This window comes from Arvicanthis niloticus, chromosome 24, assembly GCF_011762505.2.
Source record: "Arvicanthis niloticus isolate mArvNil1 chromosome 24, mArvNil1.pat.X, whole genome shotgun sequence".
NCBI lineage: Eukaryota > Metazoa > Chordata > Mammalia > Rodentia > Muridae > Arvicanthis > Arvicanthis niloticus.
The window spans coordinates 24,821,129-24,842,376 of record NC_133432.1 but is presented as its reverse complement, the minus strand read 5'-3'; the positions used below and the strand labels follow the sequence as shown (position 1 = coordinate 24,842,376).

At 47.8% G+C, this 21,248-nt stretch overlaps 1 protein-coding gene across 2 annotated transcripts; it reads left to right on the top strand.

The window, feature by feature from the left end:
- The first annotated feature begins 766 nt into the window (after positions 1-766).
- Eif4h (eukaryotic translation initiation factor 4H) lies at positions 767-19,319 on the top strand. Of its 2 annotated transcripts, XM_076923124.1 has the most exons (7): positions 767-1,028; positions 11,013-11,200; positions 13,505-13,569; positions 13,653-13,749; positions 14,651-14,710; positions 17,098-17,235; positions 17,548-19,319. In XM_076923124.1, the coding sequence occupies exons 1-7, from the start codon at positions 970-972 to the stop codon at positions 17,685-17,687; spliced, it is 747 nt and encodes a 248-aa protein (XP_076779239.1). In that variant the 5' UTR covers positions 767-969; the 3' UTR covers positions 17,688-19,319. The 2 variants fall into 2 exon arrangements, with proteins under 2 accessions (XP_076779239.1, XP_076779240.1); XM_076923125.1 differs by lacking the exon at positions 14,651-14,710 and having other exon boundaries at positions 781-1,028.
- Positions 19,320-21,248: the final 1,929 nt, after the last annotated feature.

Below are 21,248 nucleotides of genomic sequence, written 5' to 3'. Positions count from 1 at the left end.
TTTTTTTGATACACGATCTTTCCACAAAGCCCTGGCTGCTTGGAATTCGATATGTAGATCAGGGTGGCACTGAACTCAGAAATCCACCTGTTTCTGCCTCCTGAATACAGGGATTAAAGGTGTGCCCCATCCCCACCATTATTTTGGCCAGATTGACCTCTAATCATAATCTGATCTGTCAGTTTCCCTAGCGTAGGGATTAGATATTTACCAGTTTGTAGCAGTTCTCAAAAACGAAGATATTTCCTTTCATCTGGTTCACATACTACACACACCCAAAAACACACACACCGTTCTCACTTACAAGCCTTCTGCCCTTGGTCATCTGGGACTCTACCTACAACAGGTTGTCTTCGGTTAAGCTTTACCCAGCGACCATTCGTCCTGAAGAATTGGGACCAAGCGGGGTAGACCTAGGGCACCTTAAGAAATCTAAGGCGATACCAGAGAGCCCAACACAGTGGCACACTGTCATCCCGGACCTTAGGAGGTGGAGAAAGCAAAAACCAGGGGTTCAAGGTCATCCTCGGCTCCAGCGCTCCAGCTCCAGGGCAGCAAGGGCTCCACAAAACCCAAGCTGAATCTAGTGATAATTAGAAAGCAGCGTGCAGGATGACAGACAACGCCAGAGAGGTAGGTGACCCCAGGGCAGGGCGGGGCAAGGACAGTAAGAGGCAACCACGCGTGAAACCACCAAGCTAGCACACAATGGGCCTCGGAGGGCAGAGCGTGCGCGCGGCGCTCCGGGGGCTGGCTGCCGCACCACGTGGGCCGCAGAGCGCGCCGGGGCCAGCAGCGGGCCCCGTCGGCCCAAGGCCGGGCGCGGCGGCGCGCGCATGCGTGCGTGCGATTTGCGATCAGGCAGCGCGGCGGACAGCCCCGGTAGCGGGGCGGGAGGGGGGAGGAGGAGTTATATTGCGGGGTCCTTCCTCGCTGGCCCGCTGGTTCCTCAAGGAGCGGAGACGGCAAATGGCGGACTTCGATACCTACGACGATCGGGCCTACAGCAGCTTCGGCGGCGGTAGAGGGTGAGGCGGGAGGGGCGCGGTTTGGCGGGCTGGCGGCTCGGCCGGGCGGAGTGCGGGGAGGTTCGAAGGGGACGGCCTTGCCGCGCTCAACTCGAGACGGCCGGCGGGAAGCGGCCTGACCAGGCCCGAGGAGAGGCCTGGAAATGGCGCGCTCCGAGAGCGGCTGGCGACGGTTAGGCTGCCGGGCTCTTGCTTGCTCGCGGCGCACATCGGTCCCTCGGCTCTGCGCTGGCCCCAGCGCGGCACATTGCGGGGCCTCGGTCCGAAAGTTAGACCACAGCGACGCCGGAGGGTTTCCCGGGGAAACCGGCGCCCGCGTCCAGCTTTATCCCCAGCGCGCTCCGGGCTGGGCTGCAGCAAGGAGGCAGGCAGCGGCCGCCTGCCCCGCTCCAGGGTCCCCGCTGCCGGCCGGGGTCCCTGGGTCGCTTCTGCGTGAGGCCCGCGGGCCGCGAGAGGGGCGATTTCCCTTCCGATTCGCGTCTGGATCCTGGGACCGTCGGATCCACCGAGGGAGGCAGGGAGCGCGGACCTCAACCAAAACAAATCCACCGTAGTGGGGAGCGTGCGTGTCTCTTTCTCTCTGCCTCCCTGGCTTTTAGATTGTCTGGTTGACAGATACTACGTGTCTTCTGGCGGAAATTGTTGATTTCTTCCTAGTTTCTTCCTTGACCTGGAGAATTCGCTTTCGCTTCGTTCTGATTTTGGTCAGATACAGACAACATACTTTAAAAAAAAAAAAAAAAAATTCCTCCCACCTCCCCAAATCCTTTATTGATAACTAGAAAGCTCCTGGTGCATAATTCAAAAAAAAAAAAAAATCCAAAAAACCCAGCACCCGGATATTTTGTTCCCTTTTAAATAACACGTTACCAGCTGGGGTTGTGATTCAGTCATAGAGCGATTGTCTAGCATGTCTTGGGTTCAGTCTCCTGCCAAACAATAGAAATATACAATCGTCAGCCACTTGCTTAAAAAAAAAAAAAAAAAAAAAAAAACGCTTATAGGAGTTTTATGGGACAGTCATTTTAATCGTCTTGTTTATTTGTCAAGGACACACTTGGCCTTTATCCCTTTCACAGAAAAGGTAACTTGCCAGGAGAATATCACAGTAGTTCTACTGAGGTGTTAGGTTTCCCAAGTGGCTGCCCCCAAAGTGTCTTTTGTTAGGTGGAGAATGATCACTTTTAAATACCCAGGTTTGAAAATGAGTCACAGTCTTGTTTGGTTGCTGTAATGTACCGGGCACTATTCATGCTTCCATAAGGAGGAAGTTGGGGGTGAGGTGGAGCCACGCACATTTTATTTGCTAATAAAAATACAAATAGGTATTGGATGAAATGTTAACATGAATGCCCTGGGGGTAGCTTTCTAGACATCGGATTTGTACTAACGTCCGGTTGTTTTGTTTGTTTGTTTTTAAAGATAAGGTCTTAGTGTGCGTCTAATTCTGGCCAGCTTGGAACACAGCATGCAGACCAGGTGAACTCAGCCCACCTCTGCCTTCCCAGTAGTGGAATTAAGAGTTAGAGGCATAAGCCATCTTGCTCGGTTTGGGTTGGGTTGTTATTTTTCTCTACTAGTTTGAAAAAAGTAAATGTGCTCTGGGGTTCTTTTTTCCTACCCGAATCCTCGTAGTGTAGAGGTTGAGGCAGGAGAAAACCCAAGTTTAAGACAGCCTAGTGAGATCTTATCTGAGAGGGGAAGAAAACTGCCTTTGGACAAACTTACCAACCTTTGGTGATGGAGGAAAGGTCATTGCATTTAGCACATGCCACAGTTGAGACCCGGGAATAATTTTAAAACAGAAAGTAAACAAATTTAAATCTCTCAAGATGCAACTCATTTAAATACAGGGAGATGAAAATGATAGCCGTTTGCTCAGATGTTCTCTCAAAGCTCATTTGAGATTCTTAACACTCTTAAAGCATCCCTTAAAGCTGTTTTGAAAGCCCTTTTACTTATTAACACCTCTTTGAACTAAAATTTTCAAGCTGGCTTTGTTTTGTTTCTCTTTTGGGGATAGGATCTCACTATGTAGGTAGCCCTGGCTACCCTTGGAAAACAGATCTGCCTCCCTCTACGTTTAAGCTCTGGATTTAAAGATCTGCCCCACCATACCAGGCATTTCAGCTTGGCTTCCTGTTCACTTGGAAGTACTTTTCTCAGTTTCTTTGTATTTATTTACTCATTTATCGATAGGAGTGTTTTGCCTGTGTGTGTGTCTTTTCCTGGTGTCCAAAGAGGCATGTCTGGGATGAGTTATGAGCCGCCCTATAGGTGCTTTGGTAGAACAGTTGGTGCTCTTGGTGAGAGCTGGGCCATCTCAGTTTCTATATAATCCTGTCTGTCTTGGAACTTGCTGTGTAGACCAGGCTGGGGACTGAGATCCTCCTGCACCTGCCTCCTGAGTACCCTTTTCTGTTCTGTTTTAGGTAGGGTCTCTTGTAGCCTAGGTTGTGGCACACTTGCTAGGTATGATGACTTTGAACTAACATTCTCCTGTCTCTGCCGTTTTGGTGCTTTGATTACAAGCATATCTCATCACACCCAGGCTCTCCGTTCTTTTCTTTTTTTCTTGTGCATGGGGGGATGTTTGATTTTTGTTTTTTTGAGACAGGTTTTCTCTGGAGCTTGCGGCAGAAGGATTCCAAGTGGAAAAAAAAAAGATTGTCACTGAGTCTATGTCTTACAGAAGAACAGATCCACTTTTGCTGACTTGTTTTGGGTAGATTTTGTTTTGTTTTGTTTTGTAGTCTTGTTTCCCTCCTCTCACTGCTCAGCTGAGTACTGAACCAGGGCCTGTTCTCCACTCTGAATCAGAAATTTACAGTATGGTAGAAAGAGGTGACTAGATATCTTTGATGATTGATCTTTTAATTGCTATGTTAGTAAAGTTTATATCAGCTGTTATCTTTATGCTGTGCAATACTTAAACCTTATAGGTGCCTCAGCATATATTGGGAAGCTCGTGTTGTACTTAATCATTTGTGTGAGGTACTTTTCCCTGGTCTAGAACATAGGAGCGATAGCTATGGCCTGAGCCTGGCTCTCAGAGTTATGTTTCCAGAAGCTTTTATTAAGGCCTCAGATCAGTCTCATTATGTGGCCCAGTTGGCCTCAGACTCAGCAGTACTCAGAGCTCTGTCCTCCCAAGTTCTGGGACTCTGGTCATGCACCTCTTTGGAGGGACCCAAGCCTGTTTTGTAGATGTTCTGTGGTCCTCCAGTTGTCAGGAAGTAAGGACTAAAGAGCATGGCTTTCAGCTTACCCATGTGCATGCGGATCCATCCTCAGCCTGGAAAAGGGGCCAGGGATTGCATTGTTCTCAAGCAAATCAAAACGCAATTCCAAGAACTCAGGAGATGGTTATGCTAACTCTTACATGGACTTTGTTTTTGCAGTTTTTTGTTTTGTTTTGTTTTGTTTGTTCAGTTGAGGGTTTAGGTTTTTGGATTTTGTTTTGTTTTGAGACAGCATTTTTAGCCCTGGCTGTCCTGGAGAGTGCTAAGATTAAAAGGTGGGCACCACTACACCCAGATGTTTGATTGGTTTTTGTTCTATGGATCCCTGGCTAGCCTGGAACCAGTGTGTAGACAGAGCTAGCCAGAAACTTGCCTCTCGCTCTTACCACTGTGCCTCCAGGAATGGCGGGTATGTACCATTTGGTCCAGCTCCTAAATTGTCCTTCAGGGATTCCTGTTTTGGTTTGGGTTTTTTAATTTTATGTATATAGGTATTTTGCCAAAGTGTGTGTCTGTGCGTCATGTGTGTACCTACAGAGAGGCCAGAAAGAAGGTACCAACCAGATCCCTTAGAACTGAACTTATAGACAAACGTGGTTGCTTGGAATCAAACCCAAGTCCTCTGGAAGAGGTACTCATAATCCTCTCGGCTCTCCAGCCCAGAGTTTATGGTTGTTTTGTTGGGTCATTGACCATATAAAATATAAGTACTGGTTTCACATTTTATTTTTTAATTTATTTAATGTATGAGTGTTGCTGCATATACATCCACATACCAGGAGAGGGCATCAGATCCCCTATGGAGAGTTCTGAGCCACCATGTGGTTGCTGGGATTGAACTCAGGACCCCTGGAAGAACAGCCAGTGCTCTTAACTGCTGAGCCATCTCTCCAGCTTTGGTTTTACATTTGAAACATTTTTGTAACATTTTACTTTTGCAACAAAGGCTCTGGGTGCTTAATTAAAAGCCATCAAGCAGGAGAGTTAGGTCGGAACTAATCTCAGCCACAGGGCTGAGATTGTTGAGATGTGCCTACTAGAAATTGTTGAAAGTACAAATTGAAGTGTTCCTGAGCTTGGTGTGGTGACATGAGCTCTCTGTCCCAGCTATGTTGGATTATGAAGTAAAAGAGTGACTTTGGACAACATAGACTCTGGCTTCAAAACAAACAATAAGGACTAGAGGGGGGAGAAAAAGTAATTTCTTGGCTGGCCATGATGGAATGTGTCTTTAACCCAGCACTTGGGAGGCAGAGGCCGGTGGATCTCTTCAATTTGAAGCCAGCCTGGTCTCCAGGACAGCTTTTACTTTCTTAAAACAATTTCATTCTGTAGCCATGGCTAGCTTAAAACAGAGACTTCTTGGCTCTGCCTTCCAAGTGCCTCTACTCGATTGATTTTATGTGTTAGGAATGATTTGTCTGCATGTGCATATACCTGGTGTGTCAGATCAGAAGAAAGTGTCCAATTCCCTGAAACCCCATTGTGATAGCTGTGGGTGCTGAAAATGGAGCCCTGGTTCTCTGCAAGAGCAACAGATGCTCTTAGCCAGCTGCTCCATCACCGGCCTTGAATTTTCTTTATAATTAGTGTAATTATCAGTGACATAAATGAGTACTTACAAATAACTGATAAGGAATTTATGTGTGGGAGGTAGGAGTGTGCCCCTGGCATGTATGAAGCTCATGGCTCCATCCCCAGCACCAGGTAAATCACTTGGGTATGTCTGTAATCTCAGCATGGGAAGCATCAGAAGCTCAAGGCCCTCTGCCGCATAGCTAATAGCTTGAAGGCAGCCTAGGATACATGGACCTGTCTCAGAAACAGCAAACAAAAGAAAGCCACAGGCACCAGTGTGGCCATCTCTGCACATTACTCAAGGAATGACACCTGAGGAAGGACATCCAAGGGTTGTCCCCAGGCCTCTGGGTGGTAGCCTACCTTGTAGCAGTCAGAACACTACTGTCCTGTGAGTTAAATGGATTCTTCCCAGGGTGTTACTATGTGACATACATTTGGTTGTATATAGTGCCCTCAAATACATACTGTATCTGAAATCAGTCTAGTGGAGGGGTCTTCAACAACCCTTCAACAAGTGGGAAGTGGTCCTACTTTTGTTGAGAGACACGGGTCTTCTTTCTCCTCCCCACCCCCCTCTTAACATGATTAGTCTGAGACTGCTATGTAATGTGACCTAGGTATGAGCATGACCTTGAACCTCTGATCATCCTGCTCCAAGCTCAAGCACTTTGATTGCCGGAGTGTGCCATAGGCCTGGCTTCCTCTCCATCCCCCAACCCTCCAGCTGCATGGTGGAGTGGACGTTATCCAGTTTGGGTACTGTCTAGGTTGGTGCAAAGCCCAGCTTCAGGACGAGTGCAGACTGTTAGGTGATAAGTGTGGAATGTCGTGGGTCGTCAGAACCTACACAGGGCTAGTAAGAGGCTTGTCTTTAAGGAAAGACAGAGAAGAAAAGTGAGGGGTGGGTGTGTGTGTGTGTGTTTTTTGTGACTGGGCCTTGTGTAGCCCTGGCTGGGATAAAGGGTGTGGGCACCCACACACCTAGTCCTTTTGTTTTTTTGAGTCAGGGTTTCTTAGCCTTGGCTGTCATCCAGGCTGGCCTCATAGAGATCCACCTGCCTCTGTGTGTGCCACCACCATGTGGCTTAACACACCCAGCCTTAAGTTTGTTTGTGTGAATGTGGTTCATATGAAACACCAAGAAGAGTAAATGAAGACTTGGGCAAAGGAGACTGTTGAGATAAAGGAACTCAACTCACACTTTATAGACCCAGCTGTTCTCAACACAGAAATCTGACCTCCCGTCTGCCTCCTCCCTCAGTGCTGGGAATAACGGGATGCCAGCACACCTGGCGTGTTTATTTTAATTCAGAGACTGGGTCCTTCATATTTACCTACCTGGCCTAGGAATTGGTATATAACTAAGGATGACCTTGGACTCCTGGTGCCCCTGACACTCCCTCCTGTTGCCTTTAATACTAAGATTACAGGCATGGTGGAGCCTCCGAATTTGTCCATACTGCACAAATACTTGTTGAGATATATCCTTAACACTAACATGAGCACACATCCTTTTTTTTTTTTTTTTTTTTTTTTTTTTTTTTTTTTTTTTAATGTTTTTGGTTTTTCGAGACAGGGTTTCTCTGTATAGTCTTTGGCTGTCCTGGAACTCACTCGATAGACCAGGCTGGCCTCGAGCACACATCCTTTAAAAAAAAAAAAAAAGAAAAAAACTTTGGGGTATTTTGTTTTGTTGAGACAGTCTTTCTTGGTGGGGTTGGCCTCATTTGAAATTCCCACCTCCTGTGTCTGTGACTGGGATCACTGGCCTGTGCCACCAGGCCAGTTGGGCCAATTTGATTTTCTGTTTCATTTACTTGACTATATCCAGCCTCCACTAATCCCTCCTTCTTTCATTGTTTTCTCTGTGTGTGTGTGTGGTACTCAGGGCAGCATCCATGACCTCAAGCTTGCTAGACAGGCCCTTCACTGAGTGCTGGACCTGATTGATTTCTTCTGTAGTCACTCCTCCTGATCTGTTTGAAACCTTCATGTCTTTGCTAGCCATCTGTAGAGTCTGCTTCCCTGGTCTGCTGTCTGCAAAATTGAGCTCAGGTTCCTGATATTGTAGAGGACTTCTGAGTCGATGGTGTGTGCCGGGTTCTTGCTAGAGGGCGCTTGTAGGACTTGGCCTTCCAGACCCTTGCTCTGACCTCCAGACAAGTCCACCATTTGATTGGGGTGGAAAATTTGACAGCCTAAAGGATTTGGGTCACACTTGGCAGCTGAGGGTTAGATTTCCTGAATTATTGCTACTTTGAAACATCCCTTTGTGTCATAGATCACTAGGTTGTTCCTAGTCAACCCCTAGGTTAGTGAACAGAGCTGTGGCTTGGTGATGGGTGTCTGATAGAGCCTTGGAGCTTGTGGGTGTCAGACCTGGCTTGAGCTTGTGGGGGAGGGGCTAGGCTCTGTGCTTTGCCTACATGATTCCTAGTTTCTGTCTTCCCTGTTGTCCCAAGTGCCTGGCTCAGATCATAACCTCAGGTGTGGCGCCGAATCGTGAGTGCTCTGAGATTGTTATTAAATTTTATATGACACTTGGTATTTATGAAGTGGTTTATAGTCAATTAGCTTCATTTATGAAGCTGATATTTCAAGCATTTATAAAGTAACAGGCAAAATGGAAGCATGCTGAGTATCGTCATCCAGGCTGGGAGGGTTGGCCAGCCTGGACTTCATACAGGAAAACACACACTGATGTTCAGAGAAGTGATTGGCAGAGGTCCTGCTCTAGACAGGGTTTTACCATTTAGCCCTGGCCCTACTAAGGAAGTACTTATGAGTGGCTAACAATGCTACCTCTGAGCAGGGTGCTGACTTATCTCATCTGTGACCACCTTACTCCTGAGCTTGGTCTTGTTCCCACACAGGTATTCACTGTTACTAAACCTTACTCATCATACCTGTGTACTCATGAGCTCACATTTCCAGAAATAAGCAGTGCTTAAAGTCACACGGTATTGGGAGTACTGTGGTGAGAGCTTGCACTATCTTGTCCTGGTGTGAGTGAGTCACATCCTTGTATCTAGCATATCCTTGCTGCGTGTGCCACCCACACAGCGTCACAGCTAGGTGAGCCTTACAGGTTATATTAGAAGGTCAGTCAGAATAGCAAGGGTCAGTAGCGTGTGGTAAGGTGTCCTGCTGTTGGCACTGTCACAGCATTGGCTGCAGGAGCACTCCACTCTGTTACTGCTGCTCACCTACTGTGCTGCACCTAAAGCTTCAGTAAATAGCAGTCTTGAGATACTCCGTCCCAACGTGGCTTACTGGGAATACTCAGAGGGGGCTTTGGGAGATGGGAGCATGAGAGTAGTGGTAATGGGTTGAATCAACAGAGCTGTCACACACATGCGCCCTCAGAAGCCTGTCCTGCTGCTAAGTCAGGCTGCAGGACTTCCTTTTGGGGAGTGAGTTTGGGTGTGTGTTTTTGAGATGGAATCATACTTGTTGTAAATATGATTTGATCCTCCATTATGTCTCAAGGACAAGGACTGGGATTATGTGTCCCACACAGCTTTGTTAGGACATTCTCTCTCTCTTTCTTCTCTGTTCTTTGCTTTTTTTTAGATTTACTTATTTTATGTATGTGAGTACACTGTCGCTGTCTTCAGAAGAGGGCATCAAATCCCATTACAGATGGTTGTGAGCCACTATGTGGTTGCTGGGAATTGAACTCAGGACCTCTGGAAGAGCAGTCAGTGCTCTCAACCTCTGAGCCATCTCTCCAGCCCCCTCTTTGCCTTTTTTTTTTTTTTTTTTTTTTTTTTTTTTTTTTTTGGACAAGGTTTCTCTGTTTAGCCCTGGCTGTCCTGGAACTCAGCTCTGCCTGTCTCTGCCCCCCACCCCACCCCAAGTACTTCGACTAAAGGTATATACATGCCACCATGCCCAGCATTTGTTAAGGCATTCTGTGGATTGTTAATTGAAATGACTATTGTGGATTAACCACAGCGTCTAGAGAGATGGCTTGGAGATGTGGAACATGTGAAAAGAAGGGATCTGGTCTGCTTCCCAGCACCCACGTGGTGGCTCATAACTGTCCCCACCTTCAATTCCAGGGATCCAATGCTCCCCGCCTGCTGTGTTACCATTTTGCACCTGCAGGCAAAACATTCATTTGCAAACATTCATGTCTACAATAAAAGCAAAAACCAGATGGGAATGACCGAATATGTCTTTAGCTCCTACACCAGGAAGGCAGCAGAGGCAGGAGGATCTCTGTGAGTTTGAGGTCATCTTAGTCTATATAATATGTTCCAGGACAGCCAGGGCTATGTAGAGAGACCCTGTCTGAAAAAAAAAAAATAAGATTTAAAAAAAAACAAAGACGGGGTGGGGGGTGGGGAATGGGGATAGGGGATGCCATCTGAAGTGTAAATAAAATATCTAATAAAAAAAAACAAAGACAAAAATGAAGCTTCGGTGGTCTTCTCTAAAAAAGAGTTTCTATATCTCTTCTGGCTAGTTTATTTTGGTTTTTTGTTTTGTGGCTGGTCCCCAGCTCACTTTAAAGCTGAGGATGGCTGTCTCCTGCTGTGACCTCCTAGGTACTGGCATATGCAGCTGTCTATACCTCGCTCTCTTTTTGGTGCATTTGTGTGCATATTAGGTCAGAGGTCACTGTCAGGTATCTTCCTCAGTCGTTTCCAACTTATCTTAGACAGGTTCTCACTGACCTTGGAATTCACTATTCATCTAGGCTGAACGGCAGTAAAGCCCAGAGATGCAGACTCGGGTCCTCGTGCACACATGGCAAGTGCTATTACTAGACTAAACCATGTAGCCCGTCTCCTCCCACCCAGAGGCAGGGTCTTATGGAGCGTAGACAAGTCTTGAACTCCTGATCCTCTTGCCTTCATGCTCCTGAGTGGTTCCATATTTTTTGTGTGATATGTATGGAGGGTATTGACCTAGGTTTTATTTACTGCATAGCATTGCAGCTACAGATTCCAGCCCAGCAAGGGAGCTATCGTCATAGGCAATGTGATGTGTTTGAACTATCTTATATAGTGTTTATATGGCTGTTTCTGTCACCAGAATCAGGCACTTTTTGATAAAGTAAGGATGCCGGGCAGACAGTGAGACAGAGGACATAGATTGGTGGGTTACCGTTATGGGTCAGGAGCCTTAAACTCTTCTGAATCTCTCCTTTTAGGTCCCGCGGCAGTGCTGGTGGCCATGGGTCCCGAAGCCAGAAGGAGCTACCCACAGAGCCCCCTTACACAGCTTACGTAGGAAATCTCCCTTTTAACACAGTTCAGGGTGACATAGATGCTATCTTTAAGGATCTCAGCATACGGAGTGTGCGGCTAGTCAGAGACAAAGACACAGACAAATTTAAAGGTAAGCTTGTATTTATTGTGGGTAGGTGCGGAAGGTTAGGTGGGGGAGGCATATAAATGAATTAGTTGAGTGAGCCAAAAGCTGAGTGCTCTAGCTGAGTGTCCTTTGTTAGCCTGGTCCGAAAAGCAGAGATCAGCTCCGTTCTAGGATCCCTTGGGAAACGCTGTTTTGCACTTGATGTGGTTTGGAGTGGGATATGGTGTGTGTGCCAGGTTTGCCTGCCCAGCTTTTATGCATTGTCTCTGTAGGTGTAGGAGCCACCTAAACAAAACCAAAAGAACAACAAAAATCCATGTGTTTGTCCATCTCTGAAAATAACTTTTTTTAAAGTAAATTTATTTACGCTGTATGTGAATGTTGTGCATCCGTGCATGCTTGTACAGGAGCAATGTGTGAGCCCATTAGGCCGCCTGAATCTGGATTTACAGGTAGATAGTTGTGAACTACCATGTGGGTGCTGAGAATTGAATCTTCATCCTCTGCAAGAGCAGCCAGTGCTCCTAACTAGTGAGCCAGCTCTCCAGTTCTGAAAATAACTTTTTTATGAAAAGAGTTCTCCCTCGCTGTGTCATTTTTATTGGTAGCTTCCTGGTAATTATAAATTCAGAGAGTAACCTCAGTGGTGCCAGGCTCCCTCTGGAAGCTGCCTGTTTGGGAAGGTTCATTTCACATACAGCTGCTGCCTGCACAATGTTGTCTGAATGGGCCAAGGATGGAAAAGGTAGGTAAGAATATCCTGCCTCCCAGACCCAAGTGCATGGTCCAGGGTTCAACTCTGTACATTCAACAGAAGTTCAGAGTGAAAGCCAAGCCAGAAGCAAAAAAGTATATGAATGGCAGCTTTACATATGCTTTGCTTCAGTCCCTGCAGCTGGGCGTGGTGTATAACTGGTTAGTAAACACAGGTGTCAGGGAATCCCAGGCAGCTTGCTAACAAGCAAACCAAACCTGCATAAGGCTTCTGGGTTTAACCTAGCTTCATACTACATCAGTGTGGGATGCCTTGGGGTCTGTATCTTGGATTATTTTGTTGAGTTAGAGCTTTAGAGGGTGAGTACATGGCTGTGCTGTCATTACCTCCTTGAACTTGGGAATCACTCTCCCGGTTATCCCTCACCGGATCCATGGAGGGAAAGAAACTCCCCTCACTCAGCCAGCCACAGGTTAGAATTCTCTAGCAAATAGTGAAGAGCAGTAGCTGGCACAGATCTGCAAGGCACCACTTAGTGCTTCCGAGTGGCGTCTGGTTTTGTTTTTTTTTTTTTTTTTGGTTTTTCGAGACAGGGTTTCTCTGTGTAGCCCTGGCTGTCCTGGAGCTCACTCTGTAGACCAGGCTGGCCTTGAACTCAGAGATCTGCCTGCCTCTGCCTCCCAAGTGCTGGGATTAAAGGCGTGCGCCACCACTGCCCGGCTGGGGTCTGGTTTCTACACAGTGCGACCTATGAGAAGGGACGTAGGGCACGGCATGATGAGCACATGGCTCTGTAGTCCTTAACTTGGACTTAGACATCACAGGGCAGAGCCGGGTCAGCTTCATTGTTGGGGTATGGTTGTTAGAAGCACAAGGCTCTAGCCTGTGACTTCCGAGAACTTGATCCTGTTGCTGAGGACTATCTAACTTTGGAACAAATTTGATAAGTAGGAATTTAGTAGACGCCGTTAGCCCCTTCCTTCAAAGCTTTGTGGGTATTAACTTGGTTCTGAAGTCTGCTTCCCAGTTAGATTACATTAAATGAGGTCACAGCTCTGCAGTGGTCCTAGAAAAGTTTTACAATTGTAGTAAAAGCGTCTTAAGGCTGGGGCTGAGGTTGGCTCTGTGGCAGAGCACTTCCCTAAATATACATGAGGCTCTGCACACCACCCCCAGCACTGCAAAAAGGGAAATACGTAAATATAAGGAGGAGTGTCGGCCCTTTGAGTTAGCACTCTCTACCTGATGGAATGTAATTAACAACTTGGAATGTGGCTTAGCTGCTGGACTACTTGCCTAGCATGGTCACGGCTCTGGGTTCTAGCCCAAGCATTACATAAGCCAGGCCTGCTGGTATATGCTTGCAGTTCCAGCACTTGGGAGATGGAGGTAGCAGGATCAGAAGTTCTGGTTATCCTTAGTTACTTAGAAAGTTTGAGGGCCAGCCTGGGTTACATTAGACTTCGTTGGGGTTGGAGGGTACACCAGCATATTCTGGGATCTACTGCCACCCAAATGGGACAGCACAGTTGTGGTGCCTAGTGATGCTAACGAGATCTGAGCAGGCCTCGAGTCCAGGGTGTGTATACAAGGTGGCTTCTGTCTTCTTGCAGGGTTCTGCTATGTAGAATTTGATGAGGTGGATTCCCTGAAGGAGGCTCTGACTTACGACGGTGCAGTAAGTACCCTCAACTTCCCTTGCACAAGCAGCAGCCTGAGGTCTGTGTACTGTTGATACAGAAACTGTCTTCTTGTCTTCAGCTCTTGGGTGACCGGTCACTTCGTGTGGACATTGCAGAAGGCAGAAAACAAGATAAAGGTGGCTTTGGATTCAGGAAAGGCGGACCTGATGACAGAGGTGATTAGCTGTTTTAAAACTGGATGGAACTTGCTGTGTGCGCACACTGCATGCCACCCCTGTGCATCATTTACTGAGCATTGGCTCAGAGCCCTGGCAGGTCCCCGAGAGCTTAGGTTTTGTCCTATTTCTGAAGTGGCTGAGGTTTCTGTTGTTGTGATGAAACACCATGACTAAAAGCAGCTTGGAAGAGAGGGTTTATTTGACTTAAATAACTTCACATCACTGTTCACCATTGAAGGAAGTCTGGGCAAGAACCTGGAGGCAGGAGCTGATGCAGAGGCCACAGAGGGGTGCTGCTTACTGGCTTGCTCCTCATGGCTTGCTCAGTCTGCTTTCTTATAGAACCAGGGACCACTAATTAGCCCAGGGATGGCCCCACCCACATTAATCACTAATTAAAAATGACCTACGGCCCAGTCTAATGGAGGCATTTTTATAATTGAGGTTCGCTCCTCTTGTGACTTTGGCTTGTATTGAGTTGACATCAAAGTGTCCAGCACATATAACAACATGGCCTTCTCCTAGATAGGGTTCTCTTGCTGTGACTAAAACCATCTTGAGGAAGAAAGCGTTTATTTGGCTACAGTCCATCATCTAGGGAAGCCAAAGCAGGCTCTGAAGTAGAGCACACTGGGGAATGCTGCTCCCCGCCATACTCGTTTGCTTCTTTATACCACCCAGGCTCACCTGCCCGCAGGCGGCACTGCCCACTGTTTTCTGGGCCCTCCCATGTCATTAACCAAGACAGTGTCCCCTTAGACGTGCTCACAGGGGACGTGTCCATCAGGCCACTTTGTCAGTTGAGGTTCCCTTTTGTTAAACGATTACGGTTGTGTCATGATGAAGAGTGATGAGCACAGACGTCAACTTTTATCTCTTTGTGTGTGTGTATCCTCAGGAATGGGTGGCTCTCGAGAATCTAGAGGTGGATGGGATTCCCGGGATGACTTCAACTCTGGTATCAGTATTTAACATTCCACTCTTCCCTCGTTCCCTTGTTTCTCAGGAGTGTTCAACCTAGATAGGTTCTTAATTCCTTCCACCAGTGAGACTCTAAAGGTCTTCTCCAGGCATACACTAAGCCTCAGGACTGGGTAGAGAGGCCAGGCCAGGCCCCTCCTGCTCTCCCCTGAGCCTGTTGCTGGGGCTATAGCCAGGATAACTCTTGTGTTTCCTATGTGGTACAACAAGAATTAGAAGTGTTTTCTAGAAGTAACATAGCACAGAGGCTCCAGAGCTGCCCAGGAAATCTCAGTGGTGTGGATCCTGGTGGCCAGTATTTCTTGTGAAGGGCGTGGAACTCTGGCTCCTTCACTTGAGGCTAGATAGGCTGCCCTTCAGCATCCCTCCTCAGCTGACCCATGATCAAAGGATGTCTGCATCCGCAGGGATGACAGGCACAAACAGACAAATGCAAAGTCCTGTAGCAGTTGGAAATAAAATACAGTAGTGTGCAGTGGGTCTGTAGTTCTGTGTATAAGCTGGCCTCTGATTGAAATGTGCACTATGTGTCCCAGAGCCAGCCCAGGCAAGGAAGCAGCTCCTGGGGTGGTAGGTCTCAGATCCTGGGGATAGCTAATTCTAGAGCCAGAACCTTCCCAAGCTGCTTTGTTTCAGCCAGGAATGCAGAGAGCGGAGCCCTTGCCTTACCGCCCTTAGGTCCCAGGGTCAGCTGCCAGGGGTGTTGCCCTCTAAAACCCATGTGTGGGTTTGATTTAAGTATTTTGACAGTATTCTAAAGGAATAATAATGGCTTCTTTTGAGTGATTCACGCTTATTGCTTTTCTCTCTCTTTTTCTTTCTTTTTTTTTTTTTTAAATAAAGGGAAATTAAAGAAGAAAGTAGTTAGAAATGTCCCAGTGGAGTATAGAACAGGTAGCTCAGCAGCAGATCTTGTGAGGAAAGGTCCTGAGTCCTACACCACACAAACCTACCATAGACAACAGCCAGTGTGCTAGCCTCGACTTTATAAAGAAACATAGGGGTTTTCATGGCGTGCTTCCTAGACGTCCATGTCTCTTTCTGCATAGCCTTCCTGTTGTGCTTGGGGTCAGGTGTGTGAGTGATTCTCTGCTGTGTATATCTGTTCTGGTTATGTGCTTGGCTCCCTCAAGTGTCAGAGAGGGCATCTTAGAATGACCTGTAAGCTATAATGCCAGTGCTCAGGGCAGAGGTGGAAGCTCTCAGGTGTTCGAGTCACATATAAGACCCTGACCTAAAACAACTTGGAAAGTAGTAAGTTGGAAGCAGGGAAATTTCTACTTTGCAAAGGGAATTCAAATAAAAGATGCAGACATTTTTCTGAATGCATTCTTGTGCCCTCTATGTGCCATTTTGGTGTTTTGTTTTGTTTAGACAAGAGCCCACCATGTATCCTTTGCTTGCCTGGAACACATTACAGCTTAGGCTGGCCCCAAACACAGTTCATCTTCCTCCTGAGCATTGGGATTAAAGACATTTGCCACCTCCCCTCTACACACAGGCGCGTGCGTGCGTGCGTGCGTGTGTATTTTGACAGTTTTCAGAGGAAGCGTCCTTCAGTGTGGGAAGTGGGCATTGTAGTCAGGTTGGCAGGCTTGGCAGCAAGCACCTTGCTGAGCCATCTCTTGGTTTATTTTTGACACCAGGTCTCATTGGCCAGAGCTTAACTGGCTGTCCAGCACGCCCTAGAAACCCACTCTCTCATCTCCCTATTGATGGGATTATATGAGCCCATGGAAACCATCTTTATCCCTAGAGCTGGAAGCAATGGAGTTTTGAGCCACCTGCTGTGTGGTGTGGGCACTGTGAACTGAACTCAAGTTCTGAGAATAACAGGCTCTTGGTGAATGGGTGGATGGAAAGCTAGGTCATTTCTAGCCTGGCCACCACCATTTTGTCTTTTGTTTTTAATGGAGGCTTCCTATGAGATCTTGGCTGGCCTCAAACCTGGCAGCAGTCCTGCCTCTGAGAAAAGCCTTCTGTTTGCTCAGAATTCAGCATCTCTTGAATAAGCTACAGTTTATACTGTGGGTGCAAGGTACCTAAACTCTTGGGCACCCTCTCTGATTGACACTGTGTGGTCCACACCAAAGCAAAGACAAGCGGAATGGAGTAGTTGCCTTGTATCCCCCAGTGAGAGGCTGGGCATGGCTTAACAGCAGAAAGCTTCCCTGGCACAAGGCCTGGGCTCCATTCCCAGATGTGTTATCACCCAGCAAATGCACTGTTTTTGTATACTTTAATTTTGAAAAAAGATTCCAGATACTAGACAAACATTACATTGAAAAATCAATTCGCAGAACATTGTGTGTCTCTGTTGATGTGACAGTGTGAACGGTTTTTGACTCGGTGTTTTCTTTCTAGGCTACAGGGATGACTTCTTAGGGGGTAGGGGGGGCAGTCGCCCTGGGGACCGGCGAGCAGGCCCACCAATGGGGAGTCGCTTTAGAGATGGCCCTCCTCTGCGTGGCTCCAACATGGACTTCAGAGAACCCACAGAAGGTATGGCAGCATCCTTGCGGCTCACTGTCTCCTCCCTTTAGACCTTGCCCTGCGTTGACCTTGATCTGAATAGTAGGCTAGCCTGGATTGTCAGTCATCAAATTTGTAAGTCAGTTTTGCAATTAGATAGGTCTTACCATGATGGCCCATAATCTCGGCACTTGGAGAGAGATGGGTAAAGGCAGGAGGATCCAGAGTTCTGTGTTACCCTCAGCTACATAGCAAGTTTGAGGCCAGCCTGGGCTAAATGAAGCCTTGTCACAAAGGCACGGAGCCCATTTTATATAGCCCATGTTATTTTCTGTCTTCCAGAGGAACGAGCACAGAGACCGCGGCTGCAGCTTAAACCTCGGACAGTGGCAACACCCCTCAATCAAGTAGCCAACCCCAACTCAGCCATCTTTGGGGGAGCCAGGCCCAGAGAGGAAGTGGTTCAGAAGGAGCAAGAATGAGCTTAGGTTGGGAGGGAATGGGGCATGGGGGAGCTGGAGCAAGACCACAGCCTGGTGGCAGCCGGTCGCCCTGCAGGCCCCATTCCCACCTGGCACTGTCCTCCTTACAGCGGAAACACAGAGCTTGTGAGTGCATGTCAGCTGTTAACAAGTGGTTTCTAGTACATTCTTGGCTTTGCTATATCTATCTAGTGCCTGTTTTGTGCTTTCTTTCTGTTTTCTTTCTCTCCCCTCTCACTCCTGGCCTCTCCCTGCTCCTTCCCACGTGGTGTGGATGCCGGTCACGTGTGGAAGGTGGGCTGAGGGGCTTCATCTTTGCTTTTTCTTTCCTTTACACGCCCTGGCCACGCTTCGGGCGTGCTGTCCTCTGCTTTTTCTCAGAGCTTCTCTCCAACCTGCATGTCGAGTTCTGTGTTGCTGTGGCTTCTGGGAAAGAGCTGGAGCCACTAGCTAGGTGGCTGGTGGTGACTTGTTGGTATCCAGCTGGGATGAGCATGCAGAATTGGAGGCACCTTGCTTTAAAAGAAGGAAACTGCCTGCTGGTCCTGAGAGGCTGCTGTGTGGGGGTCTATCACCTGCCCCAGCAGCTTGTTCAGGCATAGCAGGCTCCTGTCAAACAGTGAGGCCAGAAGGGTGCAGGGGAATCTGGACATTCTGCACTGGTGGCGACCTGGGTGCCAGTGGCCACGTGGCTTTGCTCCTGCTCGCTCTTAAGACCAAGTGGAAGCTCATTCCCTGCTCTTCCTGGGCCGTGGAGGCCCCCTGGGGGTGCGCCCCGCTGCAGCTCAATCTGCTTCCTGCAGCTGAGGCCTGTGGGAAGCAGGGGTGGTGCTGGAGCTGCAGCGGGCAGCTGTGCTTGCACTGAGTCTGCGCTCTTCCCTTGTGTCTGTCTGCTCCAGGGTGCTTAGCCCAAGAGGCTGCTCCCCACCACAGCTCAAGGCCTAGAGTCTGGCACTTGTCTCTGATCGGTTGTCCAGCTGTTGAGACCCTCAGTACCTAGGTGTCTAGAAACCTCTAGGCTGGCTGCTTCCTCTGTGGAGCCGACCCTGCTCCCCAGCCAGTGTTGAGCACTCACTTGAGAGAGAGCAGGGATCAATCAGGCTTTGCTTTTAGCTTGAACAGCTGTGTGTGAACACATGGAAAAGGATTTGGCACCAAGTCTCCGTCTGTTCTAATTGGAGCAGGTAGGGGTCAGCCAGCCACTAGAGCCTGGGGAAGGGGGCTGAGAGCTGCACAGCTTGCTCATCAGCTAGCAGCTTCCTGCCAGCCTGCCCCTTGGCTCGGGATTGTCTTTGTCGCAAGGTCTCGGCAATTTACAGAACTCTCACTCCTTCCCTCGCCTGCCATCTTCTCTGCTTCTGAGATAAGAACCATTTGTGTAACACCAATACCTAACTTAAGACAGACATGCATTGCGTGGTTGTAATCAAAGCCGATGCTTTCAGATGATCTAATCCATCTCCAGTGCGGAAAAGACAGAACAGGCACGTCCATCCACACTGCTGGGCGCCCAGCTGACTCTGTAAGAATGGAATTCCAAACACTTAACACATTCAGTTCTATGACAGAAAGTGAGTCTATGGATATGGTATTTTGTGAATGATCTTTTAAATAAAAGAGAACCTTACATAACCCTTACTGCTTGTCTTTCTGGCCACTTGTGAAGTTGTGTTTTGAACTTTGGGGGTGCTGCTGAGAAGCATTTAGAAGTAGCTGGGGTGGCATGTTGACCACTCGGATGGTCAGACCACGGTCCTGCTATGCGAGCACTATGCCACTGGGTTGTACTCCATGGTGTGTTACATGGCCTAGTTTACAGAAGCTTGATTCTTAGAACCTCTAAAGAAGAAAGTGGAGCTTGGCTAGTTATCAGCACAGTGTCCACTGTGTGAGCATGTCCAGCATCCATGTAAAACATGGTGCATACCCATAATCCCAGCACATGGGAGATTGATGGAGACAGAAGGATGCCTGGACTTGCTCGACAGCCAGTCTAGCAGGATGTCTGAGCTCTGGTAAGAGGGCCTTTGAGGGGCTAGAGGCAGTTCAATAGTTGAGGGCACCAGAGAACCCAGATTAAATTCCCAGCACCCACGTGGCAGCTCGCAGGCATCTGTAACTCCAGTCCAGGAGGGCTGGTACCTTCCTTCATGCCTGTGAGTGCCTATGCAGGTAGAGCACCCTTCTATAGAACATGTTTGGGCATACGGCACGCCTTCAGTCCCAGCACACAGGAGGCGGACAGGCAGAGCTCTTAAGTTCAAGACTAGTGTGGCCTACATAGTGACACCACCCCTCTAAAATGCCAAAGAGACCTACGGTTAATTTCCTACCTCTGTGGCCCTTGCAGAGTGTCCAAATGGAAAGGCTCTTTTTGCATGTTCAGACTATGTACATCAGTAATGGAGATAAGTTCAGACGATTGATTCCTGGTTTCTCTCCTTTTGTGGGGTTTTGTTTTGTTTGGTCCTAGGGATTGAACAGAAGGCCTATATGCTACATGAAAACACTATAACTCGGCCACATGCCAGCCTCTGGTGTTCTTAAGACTGACTTCACAAAACTGCATCCTGAAGTGTTCTTCCTTTGAGATTCATTCTGTTAAATCAAATTGTCTCTCCAGAGTCTGAGTATTGATTTCTTTGAGGCAGGATTCTTGGTGTTACCTGGGTGCCCATGATGGCTAGATCTCTGGCATCCTAGAGCTGACTTTGTGTTTCATGCGTGCGTGCGCCACATGCACTCGGGGCTAGCAAAAGGCTGAAGGAAGGAGCTGGAGTCAAGAGTTGTGATGTCTTGTGGATCTTGGTATCAAACCCAAGTCCACTGCAAGAGCAGCCAGTACTCTGCTTCGTTGAGCCGTGTCTCTGGCCCTAAGACTTCGTGTGGTTGAGCGTATTTTCATACACTGTTAAAGTTAACAGCTGGTTGTGGGTACTAGTATTTGAACCCCGGATAGTCTTCAAGAGCAACAGCTGTTTCATGAAGATGACCCACAAAATTGAAGACAGGACAGTGAGATGGCTTGTAAGGACATTTGCTGCATGTCTGACAGCCTGAGTTCAGTGCCCAGAAAGAAATGGACTTTCACAAGTTTCTCAAGGAAAATAAAAGTTTTTTAACTACAGCCAACTAAGTCCTTGCTAAATCTAAATTTGCTGCATCCTCAGCTCTCAAACATCAGATATCTCAGAGGCAGATGCTTACTGTGATCGATAGCTGTGGTGTTCTGTTGGACCCCAGTTGGTCTGGACTCCCTGGGAGATGCAATAACTGATTAGCAGAATGGTGGCTGTCCCAGCTTGTCCCTTTGGAGGGAGTCAGAAGGAGAGGGTCAGATCCCCAGAACACCACCAAGGGCCCTTGGGATTGGTAGAAGTCTATTGTATATTACACTATTGAAATTAAGAATGAGTGGAGGTGCACACCTTTAATCCCAGCACTTAGGAGGCAGAGTCAGGCAGATCTCTGGAAACAAGACCAGCCAAGGCTACACAGAAATCCTGTCTCAGAAAAAGAAGCCACGGTTTGAGGCTTGAGACCTGACGCATCAGTTACAAG